This window comes from Acipenser ruthenus, chromosome 13, assembly GCF_902713425.1.
Source record: "Acipenser ruthenus chromosome 13, fAciRut3.2 maternal haplotype, whole genome shotgun sequence".
NCBI classification, from domain to species: Eukaryota; Metazoa; Chordata; class Actinopteri; order Acipenseriformes; family Acipenseridae; genus Acipenser; species Acipenser ruthenus.
In genome coordinates this window covers 28,938,715-28,965,783 of record NC_081201.1, presented here as the reverse complement: position 1 = coordinate 28,965,783, position 27,069 = coordinate 28,938,715, and the positions used below count along the sequence as shown (strand labels likewise).

Sequence of the window (27,069 nt, the reverse complement as noted above, 5' to 3'; positions counted from 1 at the left end):
ATATACACATAGCATTTTGTATTTACAGCTTATTTACCATCCTTAACTATTAACACCTCAACAGTGCTGCATTTAGAAATACTAAATGAAACTTAAATGACATGTTTTATGTAGAAGTATTTTTCTATGTCTTTAAATATTGGAATGGTTTGAGATTTGCTACATGTACCATTTTGGAGTGTGGACTCCCACCTCTGATTGATAAAGTGTGAATGCTCTTTTAATGGCCACATTAACACACCAGCAGTGGAGATTTGGCCTTGACAAAAACAGGTGGAGGCTCCTCACCCTGGTACACACTCTCAGCAGAAAAAGAGAGGGTCATTAGAATATTGGGGATGTCTGTCACATATCCTCCCTGTTTAAGGGGTACTTTGCTATGATTCCTTGCTCAGAAACCCTGTCAAAAATGCTGCACACACATCTTCTGATGCCATCTGTTGCTGTAATGGTCTCATCCTTTGTCTTAAATCTCAAAGTTTCTCAAAGTTCAATGAAGGAAATGACTGTGGTCCACCTGTCATTTATAGGGGCGGTAAGTAGATGTCGGTGGAATACGACAGGTAACATGATAACGCAGCGTGAGCAGCGTTATATAGAAACGCTACTTCTATTGTATAGTCTGCTACCCTTATACGACATCATTTTGGTATATGGAAACGAGGCCCAGGATAGAACAATTTTATCACTGACAATGATTTGAAAATTATAATTGGGACCATTTTGTCTTAAAGGCAGTCTCTTGTGTATACGCTATTTCATTATGAAATCATGCAAGAGCATGAACCCACATTTCATTTCATGGCAATTCCAGTACTGTACAACAATCCCACAAATAATGAAACACGTCCAGTTAATAATGCCAGTTGTACAGGAAAGAAACTGAATGCACATGCCCAATATTTTCAGGATTTAAAGATTGTGCTGTGGCATTTTCAACCAAAGAACTAATTGTTATTGGCACATCTGTGAAAAGGTTATCCTGCGTTCTGTGTGCACATGAACAGACTTTAAAATGATCCCTCCCTTTTCCAAATATATTGTTCAGCATATGCACCATATATTTCTTGTTATCTTTATTACACAAAATGATAATAGAACTTAAATGTAAATCTAATTGGCTGATCCTGGGCTGGGGTGGTCTTTTAGGTCATGTTTTTGTGTACTTGCTTTAGAAAGCAAACCGGCTGTCACATGCCTGGCCTGGTGTAGTTTAATGCACTCTCGTAAGGTGTAGTGCATAATTTATTGGTCCTAAATGTAACATCTTTGTAAAATGTATTTATATTCCATTAAAGCTCATTGTAACAAATTAATTATGGTATATTAGTAGTTTGGTCCACTCATGAGCATCACAAGGTTAATAAGACAATGGAATATAAATAAATAAAAACGCTACATACTGTAAACTGCATGAAAGTAATGCTTATTTACTTCTCCCTGAAACAATTTTGTCATGGCCAATTGCTCCCCAGGTCTGTTTAGGGCCTAGTCTTGTTTTCAAAAACAAGCATTGGCGGCAAATGATAGCAGGATGCGACATGTCGGCACCTGCACAAGGTACGGGGACCAAACAAGCAAGCGTGTGGAAAGTTGAAAAAAACGGTTAAATGAGAATGAATGCCACTTCCCAATAACTTATTGAGCAGCATGCAGTTCATACAGTACATGTCTGCTCACATAATAGGTACTTATTGTAGGTTGCCAAAAAAGGTCAGTTTGCTACTTGGGGTGCACTCATCCCAATAAATTGCATAGTGTGTCAGAGATCCCCTTGAAAAAAACCAACATGATTTATTACATTTGGATTTAAATTCAATAATGTTGCAGCTGGTCCAAAGCTTGATAATCCTGTGCTATCTCTAACCTTCATGTAAAATCGTATCTAACAACCTGTGTATCTCTGTCCTTCAGAAATGCTATAAAGACAAGTCCTAATAACACATCTCTGAAACATGAGGTAATTCGGACAGCATGCTGCCAGCAACATGACAGGTAACAGGACACAGTAGTCCTAAATATGAGTAATACAATATATAAATGATAATGAGGATTGTTAAACATTTCCATAATCTGGGGTTCCTTTCTTAAGCATTACAAGTCACGTAAATCTTTAAGCAAGTAAATCGAATATACAAATGTTTTGGCTCATGTCTTCGCCATTGTAACAGCAAAGAAAGAAACGTTATGCTTTTTATTACTGCCTGTTAACTGTTTGGACATTTTAGAATATACCGTGTACAAGTCACTTTTTATTTTTTAGTGTGTTTTTTCTGTACTAATACAATGTGCATGATTCTTTTAATTTAAATAATGAATGTATCTGTTTATTATTGTAGGATTGAAACATACTGCTGTGGCTGCTATTGGACAAGAAATAAGTCAAATTAAACTGAGAGATAACAAGGTTTTATCCAACTGGGAAAGCTCTACATGGACAGGATGCAAGGCCAGTAAGTTAAAACATCTCTCAATATTTTGGATCAAAAAACGATATGCTTACTCCAGTAAGCTTGTATTTATCAACCATTTAACCAAACCACCTTTAATCTGAACAATGCAATTCGTTTTGTACATTTTAGTATATTTACTGTCTCAGTGATACTGAAAATACCTTACTATTGCTGTCTAGTGCTATATGTGTTCCTGCATCTTTAAGATAATTAAGATTGCTTTGATATCGTATTCATATACCAGCATTCCTTGCACAGTTCACAGGAGATGAACACTGTTGTACTAAAAAAATAAATTATGTGTTTGTTGTAAACTCTGCACAGCATTCAAGGTTAAGTCTAAGGGCAAGTTATCCGTTACTCATGATAACTTCCACATTTCAATAGCATCTGCATAGAGTATTCAATTTCACTCATCACATTGGGAGACTGAATTGTAATTTTTAGCACCTGGTGTGACAAAAAATGTTTTGAAAACCATGGTTGTGACCAATTTGCTTTAAAATGTACGTATAATCTACAGTATGTATTATACAATTAATTAGGTACATGGGCAGTGTGGTTTACAATGGTATGTTTGTAAGGATGTGAAACAGAACAGATTGCTTTGGTAATAAGACTACTAAATTTGGCTAGTAAATAGTCCCTCGGTTAGAATTTTACTTTGTTTTTTTCGATACTGCCCACTTGTGGCTATATTGTGGAATAGTGCATAATAATGGGTGTTGTGCAACTGTACAAACTGCAATTATAATGGGCATTGCATAATTGTAATAACTGATCCAGTGGATGTTTTATGCTAACTCCATATTATTTAAGTAATCAGGCAGATATTCTCATATTTTAATAAAACAATATATGTGTCTTCCAGGGCTTAGAAAAGAAGCTACTGTTATTCAATCTAAGGAATTTAAAGATGAAGAACTTCTCTATGTGAAGCAAGGAAAGGAAGCTTTACAAAGGGCAGTAGAGATCCTGGAACAGCAGGGGGGGTGGCAAACAGAAATATCAGCGGTATGTCATAAATATTTCCTTTAAGATTTAGCTGAACCCTCCAGCACTATAGCATTCTAGATTAAACCTGTTCTTTATTCATTCAGAAGAACAGGGGGTACCAATTTAGCAAATGTGTCAGATTCATATCCCAGCTAAATTAGTTAGCCTAGTTAAAAGAAACAAGTAGATTTCGATTATTTATTTGTATGCACTGCTGACAAAGAGAGATTGAACAGAACATTGTTGACGTTATTGTTGCACATTATCTTCATCATCTCATGTCTTTAGGATTACATCAAAAGACAAGTTCAGTAAATTCTTGAAATTAATGTATTGGTCTTGCTCGATTTGCCCCTCTGCTGTAAACCTTACCTGTATGTTTTGTTCTTTAGGAAAATGGGGATGTAGTCCTAAGCAAGATACTCCCTGGAATCGGAAAAGTCTTTAAACTAGAAGCTGTTTTGAATGCAACACCCGAGGAGCTTCACAATCAGCTATTTGCCAAAGTTGAAGAAATGAATAAATGGAACCCAAACATTAAACAAATTAAAGTATGTTTGTTAAAGTCTGAAAATCATTTATATGGTTATTCCTGAATTCTCATTCTTTAGTGACCTGCATGCATCACTAATATAAATATAGATAATGTCATGCAGCAAATGACATGATTAAATATAAGGTATAGTTTAGGTTGGTATTAAATGTATGACTTCCAAATAGGGAGGTAGACAGCTGCGAAATGCACATAGCTTTCTTTTAAAAACATAAAATTCTGTTTCTATATTTGTGTGTTTTTTTGTTTTTTCTTACAAGATCATTTCTCAGATAAGCCATGATAAAATGTTCTCCAGTACTGGCATTTTAATAATAACACACACAAAAAAAATTGTTTTCCTCAGGTCTTACATCAAGTTGACAAGGACACCATGGTGACCCATGAGGTAACTGCTGAGACATCAGGGAATCTGATTGGCCAAAGGGATTTTGTGAGCATCAGGCACTGCTGGAAACAGAAGGCTTCGTTTTATTTAGCGGGTGTTGCCATACAACTGGAATCCTTGCCACCACAAAAAGGCTTTGTAAGGTTGGCATCAAATATTATATTTCAGAGACAGAAATAGCTTATTGTTCACTGTTGAAGCTCTGTTGAAGGAATTTGGGATTAAATGCCTGCCATGGTTTTAAAGCATGTACGAACACCCTACAGCAGTTAAATTAGTGCCACTGAGGGTTCTAGGGTCAGGTCCACTTCCCCATCATTTTGTCCCCTTAAACTCATTTCCTGATGGCCTGAGGCTCTGCATTAGACAGACAGTCTGAATGCACCTGTAGGTTTGTAGGAAAAAAAAGGCATTCGTCGATTGCTGTTTCTAAATCCCTGTAAGGCTATTGCCTATTCCTAATGCATGAAAATATTCACAAGGACAAAATAAACAACTACTTGATCAAAGTTTGGGCCAGCTGCATTTCAAAGTATTTAATTTTACCCTGGACAGCCCTACAGGTGAAATTTTAATAGAACTCTGTTGTAGCTCAGATGCAAACAACCTCATTGTTTTTTTAGTGCAGAACGGGAATCTTAATCAAAAGGGAAGATTAAGAACTACCAAAAGAGTTACCACGTGATTGGTATCCAAAACAAATTGTGGTGAATTGTTACCATTTACACTAATTGGCAATAAAGTTCTGTCTTGTAATATTTACTTGAGTTTTCTGTATTTAGTTTAATAATATATATATATATATATATATATATATATATATATATATATATATATATATATATATATATATATATATTACACACAGTTTGGTTCAGTGTACGGATTGAACTGCCAAACTGAAGACAAAAAAAAAAACAACACAACAAACAACTGCCAGGATACAGTGTACACATTTCATCGAACACCGACCCCCTGCCCAATTAGAACCGGTCAGAACCAGATAATATGATAATCAATTTAGCCATTCAGGTAGAAAAAGTAGTTAATAGCTTTTCATTTCTAGACAGGTTCTTAAGACAAAAATGGGGGATTACATGTGGATTATTGAACAATATTGATTGTCTTTCATAACTCATAATAAAAATGACAAGGTTGTCAGTTTCCAATGTTTCATCAAGGTCATAGGAGACTTCAAAATGGTGGCGTTCCTGATGGGTCTCCAAGGCGGTTTTACCAAGTTTCCCTGCTATCTTTGCCTTTGGGACAGCAGGGACACCAAGGCGCACTACCACAGGCGGGACTGGCCACAGCGGACCGAGTTCTCTGTGGGGAGGAACAACGTCAAGTGGGAGCCACTGGTGGACCCCCGGAAGGTGCTGATGCCACCACTGCACATCAAATTGGGCCTTATGAAACAATTTGTCAGAGCTCTAGATAAGGAGTCGGCAGCCTTCAAGTACCTTCAAGACTTCTTTCCTAAGCTGTCTGAGGCAAAAGGTCAAAGCCGGTGTCTTCGTTGGACCACAGATAAAGAAGATCCTGGAGTGCAATGAATTCCCCAAGAAGCTCACTAGTAAGGAGAAAGCGACTTGGAACAGCTTTGTCGCAGTGGTTCGGGGCTTCCTGGGCAATCACAAGGCCGAAAACTATGTGGAGCTGGTTGAGACTCTGGTGAAGAACTACGGCACAATGGGCTGTAGGATGTCCCTCAAAGTCCATATCCTTGATGCTCATCTTGATAAATTCAAGGAGAACATGGGAGCGTACTCGGAGGAGCAAGGCGAGCGCTTCCACCAGGATATACTGGACTTTGAACGCCGTTACCAAGGACAGTACAACGAGAACATGATGGGAGACTACATTTGGGGGCTGATTCGTGAAAGTGATTTACAGTATAATCGTAAATCTCGAAAAACTATTCACTTCTAAATCTTTTGTAGTCATTTTTGTATTACTTTAGTATACATGTTAATTTGGATTCATATGTTGTTTTTTTCTGACTTTATGTGAACGAAAAGACACAAATTCGCCCGTTTTCTCATTGGAAATAGGTAAATTTCAAAATATCACTGTCCTGGTCACAAAAGCAAAGTTTGTGGGGAATAATAGCCATTTTCTATACTTTTGAGGCATAAGCAATTAGGAAATAACACTTACTACCCAGGAACAAAAATTGTGTTACATAGTGTAATCAATTACAGCTTTCAACTGTTGACAGATACAGTATAGTAAATTTTCTTTAAAAAAAAGTATTTCAGGGACTTTTCATCCAACCATCCCGATTTATTTAATTCTACAGTTAATTCCAAGGTGCAAGCCTTCTTGGACATTGCCTGACCTGGTCTCTCTCTTTCCCACATTAGAGCTCATGATGGACCTACCTGTATTATCCTTGAGCCTCTAGAAGGTGACAAAAATAAGAGCCGTTTCACGTGGCTTCTTAATATGGATCTTAAGGCAAGTTCAACCCAAAATTACCCCCCCCCCCCCCAAAAAAAAGGTAATTGTTAGCATTTAGTTATTGGATTTGTCTGGAGAATCATGTGCTAGTGTGAGCCAGCCGCCAAATGAGACTATGGTCTCCAACAGATCAAACAGTATTACTTTATACAAACCGAATTATTATGTAGTCGTGACTTGCACCAGCTTAGAGGTTAAGCAACTATTATAAATCGCTAGGTATCTGGTTAGTTTTTGGTGGGGAGCAACTCAACAATAGAGAAACGCCGAGACTGTATAAATTGCTATCAAGATGCGTTTTAAATTCCTCAAACAGAATAAATAAAAAAGTTACTAAGAGATTCTTTTTTTTTTTAATGCATACAAAAAAAAAAAAAAAAAAAAATCCACACACCATAACTATAGATGTGTATTAGGTGACCTCACCTCCTTACCGTCTGCACCAGTGAGGCTCGAGTCAGAGTGGTGATCACGCCGTTCTTACCTAGAGCAGGCTCTCGGCTACTCTTATCCCAATTTAGTTCTTAAATCAAAATGCGCCCTCCCTCCCTTAAGAGCACCACCAGACCTTCCCTCAGAGAGCATCACTTATACATTGAGGTCACAAAAACAGGGATGCTATAATAAACACACAAAAAGACACTTAAAAAAGCAATGGGAAACTTGAGAGACTATTAAATAGATTAACAGAATGGTACCCCAAAAGGTCTTTGCTCCTAATATCAGTTCGTTTCGGACCTCACAGCTGCATCTAATGGTAGCACCCCACTCGCATCAGTCCCTCCCTCTCTGGTAGTTACAACTCTAAAAATTATACAAACACAAACTGTATGAACATAAGAGGCAGGGAAACGCGCAACCACACTGCAAAACATACAGTGGCAGGGGAGCGAATCTCTCTGTCGCTTTCCCTACAAACAGTAATCTGCAAATCACGCAGTCGGCAGTCATCCCAGGACAATCTCTCTCTGGCTCCGGCTGTATACTTGATAGCTTTTGGCTCAATCCACTCGCGCTCATGGTAAATCTCTCACTGCCGTTTTCTTGCTGCCTCTGGTCTTGCTTGTTCCATTCTTTTACGTTCCCCACTTATTTTCCTCTTTTTCTGTGTGTCTGCGTGTGGTAAACCTGCTAGCTTTTTAAGCTATGCTGGCAGGCAGGCACTCATTAGTCTCAGGTGTTGGTCCTTAATCAATTTCAGTTGCAGGGGTGTGATTAATTAATATATATATATATATATATATATATATATATATATATATATATATATATATATATATTGTAGCGTTCTCGGTTCCCGCAGGCAGGCGCATGACACAGGGCGAGGCAATCCACACACAGGCGGAGGGCGGGCGCGAACCCGGGACCTCTCGCACTAAAGCATAGCGCTGATAAGGCTGTACAAAAGAGCCGGCTCCTTTGCAAGGAGCGTATATCGGGCTTATGTCTCTGTGCGTGATTACGTCACCTACCAGCCCTACTGCTGCCTTCCCCCGTGCACGCTACAATATATATATATATATATATATATATATATATATATATATATATATATATATATATATATATATATATATATATATATAAATAAAAACACCACAAATAATTAAAACATGAAACACATAAACACATCAATTATGAAATAAACATGTGCAAATATTTTAAAGTGCAATAATATACAATTAAATGAACAATACAAACGTGCCCAAAAATAAACAAATTACTACAAAAGTGCGCACCCTGCAACACTAGGACTAACAGCCTTTCTCATTTAATTTAACTCAGCCCACCTACTCTCTGTGCCAGCTGTCACTTACAAATGTCCATACAAACTGGAAACAAGCTCTTAAGTTGGTAAAGGCAGATCGGGATACTCAGGACCCAGAACCACCCGAAGTGATTTCAAACACCCTATATTAAAGGGAAATGTAAAAAAAAAACCCAAAAAAACCCCCAAAAAACCAAAAACATTTATCTACTCTTTAAATATCCCCCACCCCTTTCAGGATAAGTAGAGTAACTAAACAAACTGTAAATACTAACAAGGCACAACCCTACCTAGTTTCTGGGATATGGTGTGATTGGGGCAATGAAATGCCTACTTTTTATCTGGATTGTGTGCTTGTAATACTTTATTATTCAAACTACTTAAATAATGCTCCATTATGAATTGAAAACATGATTGTGAGTGAAGCGAATGGCAATCAGATGGTTTCAATGTGTGTTGATTGTGAATTACTTAGATAGTGCGGATACAGTATAAAATTCAATTGTTAACTTCAGTTTTTCAAATAATAATACTGGCCAGTAGTACCTCATTATTAATTGCAATCATAAGTTTTATCTTCATACTGATAGCGTTTTAACATCTCCTTACTTCCGAATAAATGGTCATTAATATAAATTATATTGTCATTAGAGTCATTAGACTTGATTAGAGAAGATTGTTTACTAATAATAAGAAATGTCTCTGCACTACAGACTGTATAGCATAAATAGGTCCAACATTTTGTTAAGCAATACTGCACACACACCAGTAATTCAAGCATGTATTTTATTGTTCTTTTTAACTTTTTAGGGCTGGCTTCCCAAGTCCATTGTCAATCAAGCTTTGCCTCAAGCCCAGGCAGATTTTACAAGACATTTGCGGAAACGACTGTCTGTGCAGCGCTGAGAGTCTGGCAGATTCATTCTTGTCTTAAGTTACACTATATGAAGATGGATCTTTGTTAGTCTACAGTAATTTGAAATTACCTTAGGTCTGCCCTTGACAGTACCATTCTAGAAGCCCTGAAAAATGTGGAAGACATTTACAGAGATAGTGGAGCAAATGGGAGGTGCTTTGAGATACAGTTGAATATAATCCTGAAATGCTGTATAAACAATATATTGCATGTATTATTATTATTTATTTCTTAGCAGACGCCCTTATCAGGGTGACTTACAATTGTTACAAGATATTACATTCTTTTTACATGCAATTCCCCATTTATACAGTTGGGTTTTTACTGGAGCAATCTAGGTGAAGTACCTTGCTCAAGGGTACAGCAGCTCCGGTCAAGAGTCCAGAGCCCTAACCACTACTCCACACTGCTACCCCATTGTCACACAGTTTAGGATTTTTTAATATATTTTTTTTGGCCAGTGGTGAGATGTATTTATGCAATAGGAAATTGGACATTGTCAAAACAAATATATTAATTAGTTTAGCATCATTTTGACATTTTCCTTCAAATGATCTATTATGGTATGTAGTGATGTCTTGTTTTGCTAAGCAAACATCCATACAACATGGATACCTCTTGACTTATTACACTGTTGAGGAGGCACATTTTGAATGTATAAAGAAGATCATTCATTATCAGAGCACCAATTAACACTTCATTGGTATCCAGGGAAAAGTAGTGTTGAATTGGTACATCTCCTCTGGCAAGAAAGTTGTCTACTGTAATATTTTTAAATTGAGCTTTCTATATTTAGTTTCAATAAAATATTACACACAGTGGTTTTGTTTCAGTGTACTTATTGAACTGCCAAGCTGTGAGCAAGAAAAACTGCCAGGATACAGTGTACACATATACCTGTTTAAAAAAAAAAACACAGTCAGAGCCAGATAACACGATACCTTCCAAAATCTAAAATCACCTGTAACAAACTAAAAAAAACAATAACCAATTAAAGCTTCCAACTGTTGGCAGATATTATTTCTTTGGTTATCATTTTTTAATTTTAAGAATGTTTATTATACTGTATTTTTAGGGGAATTTAATACATTTATTTTCAGTTTAACACACTGGAAAAAGTCTATTTGGTTCGAGGAATTGCTGAAGGAAATTTATTATTGTTTTTGTTACAAATATATATATATATATATTTCTTCAGTATAATTATTCCTGGTCTTCCCTTGGTAAAATAAAGCAAACCTTGCTGAATATCATGATGAAAAAAAAAGAATTTTCATCCAACTATCCTGATTTGTTTAATTATACACTTAATTCCCATGGTGCAAGGCTTCTTTAGAAATTACCTGACCTGGTCTCTTTTTTTTAAGGAGCCTCAGTTTTTAAAAAAAAAAAAAATTAGAATTATAATTTTTAATTTAAACTCCTTGTAAATAAAATATTACAGTTGGATGCATTGTGTGCAAGTGTTATGGGGCAGGATTTTCAAAAGTTTGTAAATGATAACTCCAGTGTTAATCAACAAATCGTTATATAGCATTGATTTTGTGCATTTTCAAGAGGTCGTTATGCATATCTCGTTATTAAATAATCAGGCTAACATGATTTTCAAAATTATGTTGATTTACGAAATAATGTTAATATCTTAACAAGCAGTGCTTCTTGCCACTATTTCTTTTGTTTGCGTGGGAATTTAAAAGCAAATCTGTATTAATTGTCATAATTTATCAGGAGTTAATTTGCACTTGGAAAAGGAGGGTTTTAATTAACGAAAAACTATAACTCACCTTGAAACAGAAATTTAACAGACCGCGGCTGTGATGCCAACGCTCTTATGGAAAATGTGATTCACCTGTGAACCATATGTTATCAGATGTTATCAGATGTGTTTGCATGGAGGCTGGTACTAGGCACTATATTATGTTCCATTAGTGTCTCTTTTTCAAACTCTGCGACCACTTGTGCTTTAGCCTAGTGGTTGCTTAATATTGCAAACGTTTTCCACTGTCTTCATGGAAGGTTTGGGGGTACTGTTCAGCACAGTATTTTGCAGTTATATTCTGTGTGTAGGATTCATCCTGTAGTTTAGAGGTGCTGCTGGGTACCAAAATAAACTAAAGCAAATGAACATGCCTGTATTTCGATTGGACATTTTTGTTTTTTCTACGTGAGAAAATGTCTGCATCACCATTGTGTTAATTCTGTATTTCTGGAGAGACGTGATAAAACATGTTAGCTTGTGATCACAAATAGTGTAGTGTTGGATGTAAAGATGCACACAAAATGCAATTGAAGTAGGTCAGTACAAAACATTGTTATTATGTGTAGTCGTGGTGTAGTGTTTCATACATGCTAACATTCTGAGAATTAAATATTGTTAAATATTGAACACTTGGCATTTTTATGTACATCAACAAGTTTTACATAAAAGTTTGGGGGGGGGGGGGGGGGGGCAAGGTCATGCCCCGGGGCCCTTCTTTTTCTTGCTCTGCCGCTGAAGCCATATTGGATTGGAAGACAAAGATTGCTCAACAAATATATGCTGCAATTTATGGTTTTGGTGATGGAAACACAACAATCCATTTAGGAACTGCCTGCGAAGGAAGGAACTTGCATTCCCCAAACGAACTAGAAAAACACAATTTTGAAAAAAAAATTGTTTATTGTCATCTTTAATGCAATCCATACTGTGACTAACCAGTGGTATCTGTACTATTGTCCAACAAGTTAATTTTCTATTATTGCCAACAATGTACCATTTATACGAGACTGGCACTGTTAAATATGACGACTGAGAATAACACAGTATATATGCCAATAAGTACTGTAAGTACTACTCTTAATTACCTGTTCTCTTTCGTTCCAAGGACAATATAACTTAGCAGCATTGAAGAAACATTTGAAGAAAACAGCTGCATACACAGGTCCATGAACAGATGGTAATACATTCAATTCAAACTGTTTTGGTTTCTAACAATAAAATATGTGTGTACAGTTATTTACCATGTGCTCATGACACTGTACAGAAAGTATTGGAAGTTACTGAAGAACCTAGAAGTGATTTTACAGTTAATGTTTTTCAAAAGAAAATATCGTCTTGCAAAAATAAAAAAAAATTAAAAAGATTCCAAACATCAGGGGTCGCAAGAAGATATATAGGGCATTTTTTTGAGCATATTAACTAGTATATTAAAAATAACACATTAAAGAATAAGTAGCAGGTTCCGAAATAAATAGTGTTATAAGTCCCGACGTGTTGCTACAACTGGTTAAATAACGTACTTGTCATTTTTCTTTTTATTGTTAACATCCTGACAACTTTTCTGCTTTAAAGCTCTTTTCGCTCTAGTGCACTGGGGTGGGGTTTGAGATCTGTCCTCTAAATCATTGCAGGAAAAGCAATTAAAAAAAAAAAAAAGCAACAAGTGCTCTGGCTTTTCTATTCCGTATCACATCATGGATTGTTAATGCTGTGTTACCTGTTTGACAATGTGGGAAATAATCCTCACACTAGCATCAGTGCACTACAGAGGATATTTTGAAAAGAGCGTTGAAACAGATTTTAAAGTTATAAGTGTAAAAAGTTGTCAGGATGTTAACAATGAAAAGAAAAATTACAAGTACGTTATTTAAACAGTTGTAGCAACACGTGGGGACGTGTAACTCTATATTTTATGGAACTTCACTACTTACTCTTTAAACATACTATCATTGGAACTGCTGATATTCAGGGTAGTGGATACATTTCCATACTGTATTATGCATTTGTAAAACTGTTTTAGTAGAGTTGTAAACCTTGTGGAAATGGGAAAATGAACAGACATTTGGAAACAGCAGTATTAGTTCTGCTTCATGTTACAGTCCAGATTCTTTACATTTCTTCTTCATATTACTGCATTACATCAACGTTTATAGAGAGGGGAGGGTATGCAAGCAGTCACTTACACGCTCACATTTAAAGAGCATACCATGGTGCAGAAAAGGACAAACATACTCTTTTCTAAAACGTCCACAATATATATTTAACGAAAATAGCTTGGTTGCGTTCAAGAATGCATTTTCTCCCCACAGAGAAGATTAGGCCTCAATGTACTAAATGCCCCATTCTCTACTCTGAAGCTCTGTTATTATATTAATTTTTCATCACCATTGTGATGGCACAGTTACACATTGGATTCGCTTAAAAAACAAGTTAAATGTATTTTTCATCATTTACTACAATTTTTAAATTTAATAAATATTAACATTTAAAGCTCTCATTCATGTATATACAAGAACTATACAAAACACATTATAACGTTAATAAATGTAACTCAGGAATGAAATAATGTAACAAGCAGCAACATGTGGCGAATTTTACAGGCTCACATTATCTAACCCTATGTACTGTAGCATCCCAGTACATTACACTTTACACTACATGGTTTCTTGCTCATTTTTTGTATTATGTTGAAATGTACACTATATACAATATTACTTGAAATATATAAGTTAAAAGACAGTACTAGGAAATAAAAAATACGTGTGACAAAAGGCAACCTGTCTGTTGTGATGTAGAGCTATACACATCGCTATCATTTATTAGGCAGCACAGTCTTCAAATTAAAGTCATTGTTTGAGCACACACTCTAAGAAGCAGGTGTTCTTTTGGGGGCACCAGGTGGAGGTACATAACAGGTAAGCACCAAGAGACCACAAATCCCATAATGCATTTCACTTATTCCAAACATTAATGTTTCACAAAGTACAATAAGTAATTCCAATGCACTTATACATTAGGTTAACAAACCTACTGTATTAACTGAACAAGTAATTATCAACAATGCTTCCAGTAAACTAAAACATGTTTGTATAGTCCGTTAAATTGTATACAGCACAATTAACAGGGCTCCAGACTAACTTTTTACCCAAGGAGCCAATGGCTCCTCCTAGGCCAAAGATTCTAGGCGCAAAAATCCAATTGCTGAGTGCCACTTTTTAAGTGATTTGATTGTTTCCATATTCAACTGCTTAAATTACAAAAAAAGCTTGCTATATTACTAAAATGATACAAAGCAAAAACGTAATGTTTGCACACACTTGTTTGCTGCCTCACTGTTCATTTATGCTGCCTTGCCTGTCTTCCGGTCTGCTATTCTGGCACTGCAATTGTCCTCAAATAGTGTTGCTGTAAAACTTTGTCACCCTCATGGTGTCATTTTATATCTTTGATATTTTAAAAGTGAACGTGGTTTCCTTTTTGTAGTGTTTTCTTAACTTAGTACTCTGAACTTAAATTTAACCTTAACTTAGGCGAGTGAAGTATAAACAACAAAGGTGCGCAACCAAAGTATTACGGGCCACATATCCAGAAAAACATTACTAAAGAATAATCAGAGCTGCAATATACTTAGCTGCAATATACATAGGCATATATAGGCAATTTCCCTTAGAATTACTGCTAATTTGATTTCGTACTGCACGATACACATCACAAACAAAAATATAAAAAACACAATTAAAAACAAAGTATTAATATCGTACTGTTACCATATACACACGCATTGCATAATAATATAAAGCAAATTAAAAATCTGCTTGCTGAAACGGTTTTTATTTTAGCCGACGAGTTGTTCATTTGTAGCAGATAGGCAGCAATGTTGCAAAAGGCACAGGGCAGTGATGTCATCTCCCTAGCAACAAGCCTGACTCCTATGTTGGGAATGGGTTCTTTCAATGCAGTGGGTTTGTGCATTTGAGAAAGGAGAGGAAGACTCATGAAATTAGTTGTAGACTTAAGTTGATGAGAAGTAATTACACTCCGCTGTACGAATTAAAACGGTGTGTCCCTAATATACAACTATTACACATTTCATATTCAGAATCTGTAAGCAGCATTGATTTCATTTTTAGTTCCCTAAAGGTTTTTTTTTTCATTTACTTCAGCAGCACGAACCATTGATCTGGCTATTGGTGTCTAGGTTGGCATACTCTTTGCAATAACATAGTCCCTAGCACTTCTGTGCTTTCTGCTTTCACCGTGCTTCTTCACAGACTCTTTCTAAAAATGGTTAGTTCCAGAAATAAAATCAGTTTTCCCTGCATAACTGGCCCTGCTTAACTGCAAAACATTAGGTTACTTACCGTAACCCTGGTTCCCTGAAAGAGAAGACGACCACCAAAACATTACGTATGGGATATGTCTGCCTATTGGTAGGTATCTTCTGAGCTCTATATACCAGAGCTGCCGATAGGCCCCTTCCTGGGATGATGCCCTCTGTCCCGCCTACCGAAGGATTAAAACCGTCATTCCACGGAAGCCATTCCTCTTTTTGCATCGAATTCATGAGGGCGACCGATGCGACCTCGCGGTTGGTGGTCGTCTTCTCTTTCAGAGAACCAGGGTGATGGTAAGTAACCTAACGCTCCCTTTCAATTCGATGACGACCACCAAAACATTATGTATGAGAAATGTATACCAGAGCCGTCGTGAGGGAGAAGGAATGGCAGCATACGAGGGACGCATCAGAACCGCTTAACACTATGTTAGCGGTACGAGCATGCAACCTCAAGGACCCTCATGCCTATTGAAGGCAAAGAAGGATCTACCACATTCAAGTGGTAGAACCTGGAGAATGCATGCGGCGTAGCCCAGCTAGCCGTCGTACATATATCGGACATTGAGGCCCCTCTGAAGAGGGCCCAAGATGTAGCCAACCCTCTAGTAGAGTGCGCAGCTACTCTCCCAGGTGGGGGTAAGCCAGCACTGTCATACACCGCAGAGACTGTGTCCGGAATCCAATGCAACAGTCGCTGCTTCGAGACGGGCTGTCCTAGGGTCTGTATACCAGGACAGACATGCAGAGCTCTTGTCCTATCCACGTAACAGCTCAATGCCCACATCGGGCAGAGGAAATTCAATCTCCTGTCCTCCTCTGAAGCAAACAGAGGTGGATGGAAAGACTCTAATTTCACCTTGGGGAGGAAAGCAGGGTTTATAACAGTGACACCCTGCTGCCATCATCCCAAATACGCATACAGGAGCTGTATGCAGCTCACTGACCCGCTCTGCGAAGGTGATAGCCAAGAGGAAGGCTGTCTTCATAGACAGATGCTTCAACGCTATGGAGTGTATAGGTTCAAACAGAGCCTTCGTGAGAGCCTCCAGTACAACATCAAGGCTCCATTCGGGGAGAACGGCCGAGCGCCTTTGAGAAACTGGGTAGCCAAAAAATGCGCACCCAGAGATATCGAATCTACAGGGGCATGGAATGCAGAGACATCCGCTAAATACACCTTCAGTGTGGAAGCCTCTAAATACAACTTCAATGACCTACCAGCATCAAGCAGTTCTTGCAGAAACTGCAAAATAACTGGCATGGGGCAAGAAACTGGGTCATGACATCTAGTAAGACACCAATTCTGAAAATACTTCCACTTATAGGCATACAGCGACTAGTGCTCTGCAGAGTACCCAAAACCGCATCTGATAGCCCTAGGGCTGTCCAGCGGTCCCGTTCAGGGGCCAGACTCATAATTTACCCGGTTCCGGATGCCAGAGAGTGACTCTCGTCTGACTGAGGAGATTCAGGCGAAGCGGGAGGAGCATCCTGGGCTACTCATAGGGCGTACTCCTTATAGGGCATCAACACCGAGTGGACCGCCCAAGTGGTGGAGGAAATACCACAGGGGGCAATGCGTCGTCTCAGCCGAGGCAAAGAGATTGACCTGCGCACCTTTCCCAGATGCACTCCACCACCTGCGGGTGGAGTCGCCACTCTGACGGATGCGCACCCTCCCTCGACAGGAAGTCCGCTGCCCAGTTCGCCACTCCAGGAAGATGTGTCGTACGTATGGACAGCAGGTTCCGTTGTGTCCAAGTCAGTAGCTGGAAGGTGATGCGATGCAACCCCGGGGACCAGAGGCCACCCTGGTGGTTGACATATGCCACAGCTGATGTTTGGACCAGCACATGTTTTCCGTGCTACACTGGAAGAAAGTGCTGGAGAGCCAGGAAAACAGTCTGCAGCTCCAGCATATTTATGTGCAGGGCTATCCAACGGCCCAACCAGGTGCCACCTGTCGTCTGTCGTCACCACATAGCGAGATAACACCACTCCCATCCTCATGATCTCGCGCAGGTCAGAGGGCATCCTCCACCATCGCAGGGCAGTGGAGCACGTGTGAGACACTGTCAGCCGATGGTGTCTGTCATGCTTGGGGTGTAAATGGAACGCATTGAGCCACGCTTGGAGGGGGCGCATGCGTAATAGACCCAGCTCGATGGATGATACGGCTGCGGCCATCAGACCCAACAGTTTTTGGAACTGCACCAAGGGGACCTTCGATCCCTGTTGGAACAGGGAGAGGCAACCCTGAATAGCTGCTACTCTGTCATCCGACAGGTATGCACGCAAGAACTTGTTGAGGAATCTCAGGTCTAGGATGGGGCGAAAGCCGCTGTCCCTCTTGGTACCAGAAAATATCTTGAGTAGAAACCCTCTCCACAGGGGATGGGGTCTACGACATGAATGGCTCGCCAATGGCTCGACCTACCCCGCGTCGCAGCATGATGAGGGAGCAGCGAAGCCACCTGCCGAGATGCTTCATGCTCTCGAAGGGAGCACTGTAAAATCTCCTCCACAGCCGGCCTGAATGTATGTCCCGGGGATATCAGTGCGTCCAGCAATGCTGCCTTATCCGTTGGGTACCCTTGCTTGCGACAGCCATAGCTGTCTGTGAGCCACCACCAGGCTTGCCAGGCTCCGGCCTAGGGCTTCTCCTTGAAGACCGGAGATCTGGAGCAGCATACTTGAAAGGAGGCGCCGGCTCCTCTCCTTCAACCATCTCCATGAAGAAGGAGGCCGCTAAGGATAGCGTGTCCTCCTCTGCCATCAAGGTCTGTGGCTCCGGCTCAGCCTGGGCTCCCAATATATATATATATATATATATATGTTATACATATTTAACTGCTAACAGCAGCCAGCAGAGTCGCTTAATAGCGGGGGTAAGGTTGCTGAGGAAAGATAGAAGAAAGGCTGAATCAGAAGTCACTGATTCCGTGAAAGCGGCAATCCAGCTTTCATCCTTAAAGGCAAGGGAACTGCAGTAGACTCAAGCTCTTTTTCAAAAAACACTCAGATACCAACACAGAGGGTCTTACCTTACCATCTTGAGGGGCAAAAAGAGAAATGGTTTCCATGAAATGACGGTTTTAATCTCTCGGTAGGCGGGACCGAGGGCGTCATCCCAGGTAGGGGCCTATCGGCAGCTTTGGTATAGAGAGCTCAGAAAATACCTACCAATAGGCAGGCATATCCCTTACGTAATGTTTTGGTGGTCATCTTTGAACTCACAATACATGTTTTAACGTAACCAGGGAAATTCTTGAAGCACTTGCTTTTTTTGCTGTGAAGGTGCACTTTCCGCCGGTTCATCGTCTGAATCGTCTATAAGCTGTCACGCAATAGAATCATCATCAACAAATTCTCGTCTCTCACACATGCACTGCACGTTAAAATACATTGGTGTATTTACGTATTACGTATGAGCGTAATGAGTGAAAAAAAAACACGGCTCTGCTTGTTGGGGTTTTCAATTTTTTTGGCGCCTAACATAAAAAATACTGTCGCCGAAAATATTTTTAAGTCGCATTGCTGACTAATTTAGTCACAGTCTGGAGCCCTGATTAAGTCCATTTTTTGTTTTGTTTCATAAAGCATGGAGTGTTGTGTAATACACTACTTGTAAGTGAAACATTGAATAATTTCTGTCAACTTTGAGGTAACCATCGCTGGTCAAAATTCACTTGCACAGAAATCATTTACTTGCAGCAACTGGTTAAAAAAAGTGCCTCAGAGTCACAGTTAAAACAAAAAAAAAACAGGTATGTTGATGTCAGCTTCAATATTAAATGTGCATGTTCACAGATGAAGTCACAATTCATGTAACTACAGGTGAGGTTTGGTGTGTCAAGTCTGTCTCAGATCCATAATCATCTCTTCTTGACCTGGTCACACCTGAGGAACCTAAAGTGCTGCTTTTACTAGTAGTGCTATGGATAGTCTTATTGGAGTCTAATGCAAGCCTTTTTGAGGTCATGGTATCCAGAGCACCTACAGTGCTTGTCCCCACTGATTTTTGGCCAGGAGGTAGGCTAAATAGGTTTCCAAAGCTTTCACTGTCTACAGCTGTGGAGCTGCTGGCAGTACCCTGAGACTGAACCGTGGAGCTCAAAATTGAGGTGCCAGCAGCCCTGAGGTCTGATGCATTGACAGTCAAGGCTTGAAGTGGTGCCGATGTATTCATCACTGTTATAGCAGCTCCGTTGGTCATTTGAGGTTGGTTTTGGGCAGTTGGCTTGACTACCATGTCTGGGATGGGAATGGGACTGGCCCGGATGGCCAGCGAATCAGTTTTCTCAAGGTTTGGCAGTGGTGTTGTAGTAGCTATCTTCTTATTACAGGACTCGCAGCACAGCTTGTTGTAGCCAGGGATGGAGCAATAGCGGGCTAAGACTTCCATCTGACAGAATATGGATTTATCACCAAGGCAGGGCTCATCTGTGCATGAAACAAATCAGGAAATAAATAAACACTCTGAATGTCTATTCCATTTAAACTGTGCAGAATCCAGTGCTTGATTAAGGTAATGGATTGATGGTACTGGTGGCAAACAGTCTTTAACTTGCTGCACCTTTGCTGTAGACCTTCATATCTTGAACAGTAAGAATTATATTTTAAAATGATACAGTATTTCCCCAATATGTGTGCTAGGATGCAATGTATTTTTTTTTTTTAACTATAACTTGGGCAGATACTTTTTTCACCGTATTACTTCTACTTTCAGATCATTCAGGATTCCAATGCAGGAGGTGTGCAGTTTGAAATAATCTATTTACTTCACACCATACACAATAATGAACACTTACTAGTAGAGATTTTATTAACAGGACTTTCTGGAATCATCTGGGATACCCACTGAACTTTGGGGGTCACATGTCCAACAGTTTCTGTGCTTGGCAAAGGTAACATGGATTTTCCTATACAAAAAACAAATGTAATAGTATGTGCATATTAGGTTTTTGAAAACAGCTTAAAAAAACATTAACAAAAACACAATGTACAAACAATGAGTTTTCTTTCTGTATTTGGCTGGGGTTGCAATCATTTGAGAATCTGTTTTTTTCTGTTGTGCATTTTGCAAAATTGACAAAATAATAGCGCACAATGATTTTTAATGAATGTTTAACTTGTTCCTTTAAGAAACTACATTTTTATATGTAGGAGGAAACCTGTAATAAAGATTCAAGATATTTTTAGCACAACACCCCAAATGACTTTCTTTCATAAAAAGAACTAGTGTTCTTTCTCTAAATGTCTTTCATTCAAGTGTGGGCACCTCCCAATTCATCCCACTATTGACTACACTGGAATATTTTCAGAATCCCCCCCCACAAACACACCTAAAGGAAGAGTGGAGACATACTTTAATAGAAAATATTATCACTGGGAACTTTGAGTGCAATACACAATACAAGGCGAGTATACTGATAGAATGTCATTGTATTTCTAGCTCAGACATAGAGGTATGAGGTATATTTAAATGTAGGTATGCCAGTATATTTCAATTACAATGCAATTCACAACCAATCAACTATGTACATTTTAATTTACCTGGGCAGGGTTCCAATTTACAAATCAGTACCGTTTCTGGCTTGCCACTCTCACAGTGGCCAATGCTGTTGTCCGTAGCTCGGCACACTACCTGTCGTTGTTGAATTCCTTCTCCGCAACTCACAGAGCACTGCACACAGGCAAGGACATGTAAAAAAAGCAATAACAATAACAATAAGATAAATGGCAAATTATATGTATTTTCCTTCATTTGAATTACTAAGAATCTGACAGCATCTTTTAGGATGCCTGGACTGTAGTATACCTGACTTGCTTCATACTTAGTTGAAAATAACTTACCTATTTTAAATGTCTAAAGATCTGTTTTATATCTTTACTGTTTCACTGTCAGCAAAACAGTCAGTAGATGATAGTATACGTGACAGCCCTTTGAATATGCTTTCCAGCTCAGATTATGGAAGATGTACACCCCTATCCTGGGAAATACCACTGGGTAAATCCCCCTGATCTTCAACAACTTCATTATGTGAGGTCTATATGCATCCTAAAGCACTGTGGCTGCAGTTATTAACTCCATTTAGATTCATATGTAAAAAATGGGCAAGTGGTGTACCAGTGAGGGATCTGTACCCACCTGAGACCAGGCTCCTGTTCGCCATTGTGCTGGACATGGTGAACGGTTACAGGGTCTCCGGCTCTCTGGCCGCTCCCCAGTGCAGTATTTGGTGTGGACTGTCCTGTTAGTGCCATTTTGAAGGGACTGAAGGCATTGCACCACCCTTGACTGGAATCCAAGTTTCCCACATACCTTGCTACAAGAGCCCCAGTCTTCTGCCACCCACCTGCAAAATTAAACAGAAGGGTGCTTAACAAAGCCAGTCTCTTCTTGAAGAGCAGTGAATGTGGGTTATTTGTTCTAACCTTGCAGGATTTACTATGATTACTCCTGGGTGAGTCAAACTTATCTGAGGATTGGTCACACTGTCTTTCATACCGTATATACAGATACAAGATATTAAGAAAATAATATCTGTGCCTTTGTCTTTCTCAGTCATCTCACAAGCATAAATGTACATCAAAAACTGCCCTATTTTAATTAGACATTGCTAAGCAGAAAACTCTTTAAAGTATAAAGCACCAATCGGATATTTTTTTACTACACCATGGTAAAAGCAGAGATGCTTCAAAAGCCGTGATGAATAATTTACAGCTATAGAGGTGTTATTTTTAGATTGACCTGCTGTAGACAAAAAAAAATAATCACTGATGAAGACATTACACAAAATGTTATCGACTTGGAATACAGTGCTAGATTCTTTTTTTTTTTAGTAATTCATATTTAACTGGGCAAGACTTACGTTGGCTGGCTACATTCATTGAGGTTACAGCGTCTTCTGATTGGCTTGGGTTTCTTGTTGGTGTCGCAGAAGTTTCTGTGCACCATCCTGTTGTCACTCTTTCTCCTACAGCCATACTTTGTATACTGTATACCTGCAACATTTCAAATCACATTGTAAATATGCATGGCCCAGTTTTATTGTTTTAAGGAATAAAGTACAAGCCACTTAGACTACAAGAATGTAGTGAATAATTCATTTTCTTCATTTTTTCTTTAGATTAAAGTGTAATCTCATAGGTATCCCTGGTCTTGTAATGCATTTTGTTGGGGATGTAATATCCTGGTATAATTTACCCAGAGTCTGGGTGCAGAGATATTCAAATAGGGATGGGGATTTATGATAACCAACCTCCCCCACAGGGTTTTGAACACGGTGACCAGCTCTTCAAGGCCCACTCATATGTGTCCATCTCTTCCAAAAGGACATTGTTGTTTCCAATAACCGGCAGTAGATCTTCATGGATAATGTACTTATACATTAGGCTGGTTTTGGAGTCATCATCTTGAGGAATTGCCTGTTAAATCATATCATTTTTGGTTAAAGAGCAGGGTAAATTCCAAAGGAATACATTTTCCTAATATAAAACTTTATTTAAGTCCATAAAAACAGACTTGAATTAAATATTTTTGATTGGGCCCATCATATGATACTGTAGATACCCAATTGAACTACAAAAAACACTAAATTGGGATTAAAAATACACTAGCTTTCATGCTCAGATATTTAAGCGTTGCGTTGGTCTTTTACATCATTCGTTTTTTGAAAACAGATATCCTTACCAAAACGATAATGCTGTCATGCAGGGGGCCGTTAGTTTTCAAGGTTTCCTTGCCATCTTCAATGGTGTACTCCCACTCCAAACCACTGTCAACAAATGTTTTGGGCTTGGCATCCTCAATTTTTGCATTCAGTATGAAATTACCTGTTGCTTGATTTTTAACAGCTGCAATGAAACAAAAGAAAAAAAAGTCTAAAAGTTTTAAAAGGGCTTACTATGAGACATGATATAACTTTATATTACATGCATTAATATTTATTGTTAAGTAGTAAATTATTATTGTTCTTGTTATTGATGTTGTGACTTTATGGTAGTAACCTTGTCTGTGCAATGCCGCTTCTTTTACCAATAACTCTCAAAGTTCCTTCTCCTCTTACTTTGAATTAATACTTTTTTTAGGAAGGCTTTTCCCTCAGAGGCTTTTTTAGGAAGGCTTTTCCCTCAGAGAGTAATCCTTACAGAGAAGTATTGTGAGTGTGCTGAAAGAAGAGCCACAAACACCTACACTAATCTGACAACCTTCAGGAGGCCCTGCATGGCCCTGCATGGCCTGATTCAGGACAGAGATGCAAGCAGATACAAAAAACTAAGAAAGCCTGACTGATTATCATAAATACTGCTTGGTGGGATTTGATACAACATGAAACATCTATGCCTACTGTCTAACACACACAGTGCCTTGTAATTCCCCTTATGCCCCTGCTTAAATGTAAACAATAATGGCATTGTAGCCTCTTGAGATAAGCCTCTCAGTGAAGCCTGATGCTGTTGAAATTGTGTTTCAGTCTTTATACTTCACTCCTTGTAAAGGGAACTACTGAAATAGTAAAACCATGGACATCAATGGTGGTTCTTGCCTTTCTGTAACAGAAATATATTGTCTGTTACAGAAGAATTCCTACTTGTTAAGGAAAGGATCACCTGTGTTACAGCTCTCCTGCATCAGACTAGCACCCTGTAATCACCATCAAACTTACTATTAAAAGTGGAGTGACACAAATGAAAGGTTTCACAAATTATCCTTAATAGAGAGTGACTTTTTGATCATGACAAACCAGTACACTTACCAATAACATGAGGTGATGTCTCAGTCTCCTCTATAAGAATATGCCTCGCTCCTGCTGGTATGTCAAACATTTTCAGCATGCCTGCTAAGTAAAATGAATTAAACAATGTAATAGTATACCCTCAAAAAATAAATTCATAATCCAAAATATGAATGCAAAATAGAGCTATTGATTTGAAGACACTAGCCTTTCCATAACTGTACCCTCATGGTCTAATATGTGAGAAAATCCCTTAATACAAAAGCATGGGCCAAGGTGCTGTTATTATTTATTTAAAAAAAAAAACATTTTTTGTACTCTTGTAGAAGTAATATGTCTTTATTAGTATGCTTCTACAGAAATGAATATTGCTACAGCTACAATCACCTTCCCTCTCCAGTTTGAAATGGCTAAGTGTAATAGTTGCATGATCTTAATAGGAAAGTCAAATACTTTATGTTCAGTTTACAGTATGTGGGTAATACAAAGGGTACGCTTCACTTTTCAACTTTTGTACCTGGTCTTTTGGGAGTCTTGACAAATGTCCCTTTGACTGTCCGACAATGTGAGTTGTCCCCACCGCACACACCACACTTATCTTCCTGTTTAAAGGAGTCAATCTCCTTGTCACATCCCACATGCTGGAAAAGTCAATGTAACAGTCTTAATGCCATACTTAAATGAACGTGATTTTTAAAAATTGCATTGTACTAAAATATTTTAAATTTAGGATCATACTGATCACATTTCTGTAACAGAAAGAAGGTATACATTATACAGTAAGCGCTCATGGTATATTTTATTGCAAAGGGCACAGAAAAACAGATTTATATTTTTTACAGACAGATATACACTGAAGATTATTACTTACATTATTGAGCAGTTTTCCCGTGGTTATACTGTGCATTGACAATCATTTCATTTAATATGCTTTGCTATACCTCTCTGGGCTTTACCATGCTTTCACCTTGTTTTCTTACACTTCACTATGCTTTTAATGTGGTAAACTTTTATAAAATGTAATGAAATGAGGGATGTAATTAGATTTGCAGATATCTACATCAGCTACTTACCATGCACTCGCCTCGGGCACAGACGCTAAAAGGGTCTTTGTAACTGCACCGTGTCCCATCATGGATCACCTGATTCATGAACACCACATCTCCTGTTTCTTTAGACTGGCAAATCAGCTCACACTTCTGGGCCTCTGAAACACACCAGCCCCAAGAACATTTAATGCTGAAACTGAAACTCTAATGGTATATATATATATATATATATATATATATATATATATATATATATATATAGTACTGTGCAAAAGTTTTAGGCAGGTGTGAAAAAATGCTGTAAAGTAAGAATGCTTTCAAAAATAGACATGTTAATAGATTACATTTATCAATTAACTAAATGCAAAGTGAGTGAACAGAAGAAAAATCTAAATCAAATCCATATTTGGTGTGACCACCCTTTGCCTTCAAAACAGCATCAATTCTTCTAGGTACACTTGCACAAAGTCAGGGATTTTGTAGGCATATAGTCAGGTGTATGATTAAACAATTATACCAAACAGGTGCTAATGATCATCAATTCAATATGTAGGTTGAAACACAATCATTAACTGAAACAGAAACAGCTGTGTAGGAAGAATAAAACTGGGTGAGGAACAGCCAAACTCAGCTAACAAGGTGAGGTTGCTGAAGACAGTTTACTGTCAAAAGTCATACACCATGGCAAGACTAAGCAGAGCAACAAGACACAAGGTAGTCTCCTCAATGCTGAGAAGTACAGGCAGATACTTATCCATCATGCAATACCATCAGGGAGGCATCTGATTGGCCCCAAATTTATTCTGCAGCATGACAACGACCCCAAACATACAGCGAAAGTCATTAAGAACTATCTTCAGCGTAAAGAAGAACAAGGAGTCCTGGAAGTGATGGTATGGCCCCCACAGAGCCCTGATCTCAACATCATCGAGTCTGTCTGGGATTACATGAAGAGAGAGAAGCAACAGAGGCTGCCTAAATCCACAGAAGAACTGTGGTTAGTTCTCCAAGATGTTTGGGCCAACCTACCTGCCGAGTTCCTTCAAAAACTGTGTGCAAGTGTACCTAGAAGAATTGATGCTGTTTTGAAGGCAAAGGGTGGTCACACCAAATATTGATTTGATGTAGATTTTTCTTCTGTTCACTCACTTTGCATTTTGTTAATTGATAAATATAAACTATTAACATGTCTATTTTTGAAAGCATTCTTACTTTACAGCATTTTTTCACACCTGCCTAAAACTTTTGCACAGTACTGTGTATATATATATATATATATATATATATATATATATATATATAGCGTGCTACGGGGGTAAAGGTCAGGGCTGGTAGGTGACGCAGTTAAATATGAAGACATAAGCCCGATACCAGCTCCTGCAAAGGAGCCCCGGGTTCACGTCCTACCTCCGCCTGTGAGAAACCCTGTCTGTGGGAACTGAGATTGTTACATTGGTGTTAGCAGTTGGATGCAGGTACTCCCGCATGCACTTGGAAGCCTGTAGCCTGGTGAGCAAGTCCAAGGGCAGACTTGAGGCTGGCAGGGGAGAGTGTAGCATGCTATGGGGGTAGGGGTCAGGGTTGGTATGTGACGCAATCACATATGAATACTTAAGCCCAATACCAGCTCCTGCAAAGTATCAGGCA

At 38.7% G+C, this 27,069-nt stretch overlaps 2 protein-coding genes across 5 annotated transcripts in view; one reads left to right on the top strand and one right to left on the bottom strand.

Annotated features, from left to right (window-relative positions):
• Positions 1-1,911: 1,911 nt before the first annotated feature.
• Positions 1,912-3,506, top strand: LOC117418600 (steroidogenic acute regulatory protein, mitochondrial-like). The gene is made up of 3 exons (XM_034925703.2): positions 1,912-1,995; positions 2,340-2,453; positions 3,325-3,506. Exons 1-3 carry the CDS (start codon positions 1,989-1,991, stop codon positions 3,489-3,491), a joined length of 288 nt encoding a protein of 95 aa, XP_034781594.2. The 5' UTR covers positions 1,912-1,988; the 3' UTR covers positions 3,492-3,506.
• A 14,557-nt stretch (positions 3,507-18,063) lies between these two features.
• Positions 18,064-27,069, bottom strand: part of LOC117417937 (A disintegrin and metalloproteinase with thrombospondin motifs 3-like) — a 55,043-nt gene continuing 46,037 nt past the window's right edge. For 2 of the 4 annotated variants that reach the window (XM_034030359.2, XM_058985024.1), the window contains exons 13-22: positions 25,447-25,580; positions 24,891-25,014; positions 24,395-24,475; positions 23,329-23,492; positions 22,898-23,063; positions 22,508-22,640; positions 21,784-21,991; positions 21,189-21,318; positions 20,444-20,554; positions 18,064-20,075 (exon numbers count right to left, since the gene is read on the bottom strand). In XM_034030359.2, coding sequence (XP_033886250.2) covers positions 19,456-20,075; positions 20,444-20,554; positions 21,189-21,318; positions 21,784-21,991; positions 22,508-22,640; positions 22,898-23,063; positions 23,329-23,492; positions 24,395-24,475; positions 24,891-25,014; positions 25,447-25,580 — 1,871 coding nt within the window. In that variant the 3' untranslated portion in view covers positions 18,064-19,455. Of the gene's footprint in view, positions 20,076-20,443; positions 20,555-21,188; positions 21,319-21,783; positions 21,992-22,507; positions 22,641-22,897; positions 23,064-23,328; positions 23,493-24,394; positions 24,479-24,890; positions 25,015-25,446; positions 25,581-27,069 lie in introns of all 4 variants that reach the window. The other 2 variants (XM_034030358.2, XM_034925791.2) reach the window with 1 other exon arrangement.

What these genes read in the sequence shown, in the direction of transcription:
- LOC117418600 (XM_034925703.2), top strand. An exon ending in ATGGACAGGATGCAAGGCCA is followed by an intron (nt 2,454 to 3,324) that starts GTAAGTTAAAAC and finishes TGTGTCTTCCAG; the next exon opens with GGCTTAGAAAAGAAGCTACT.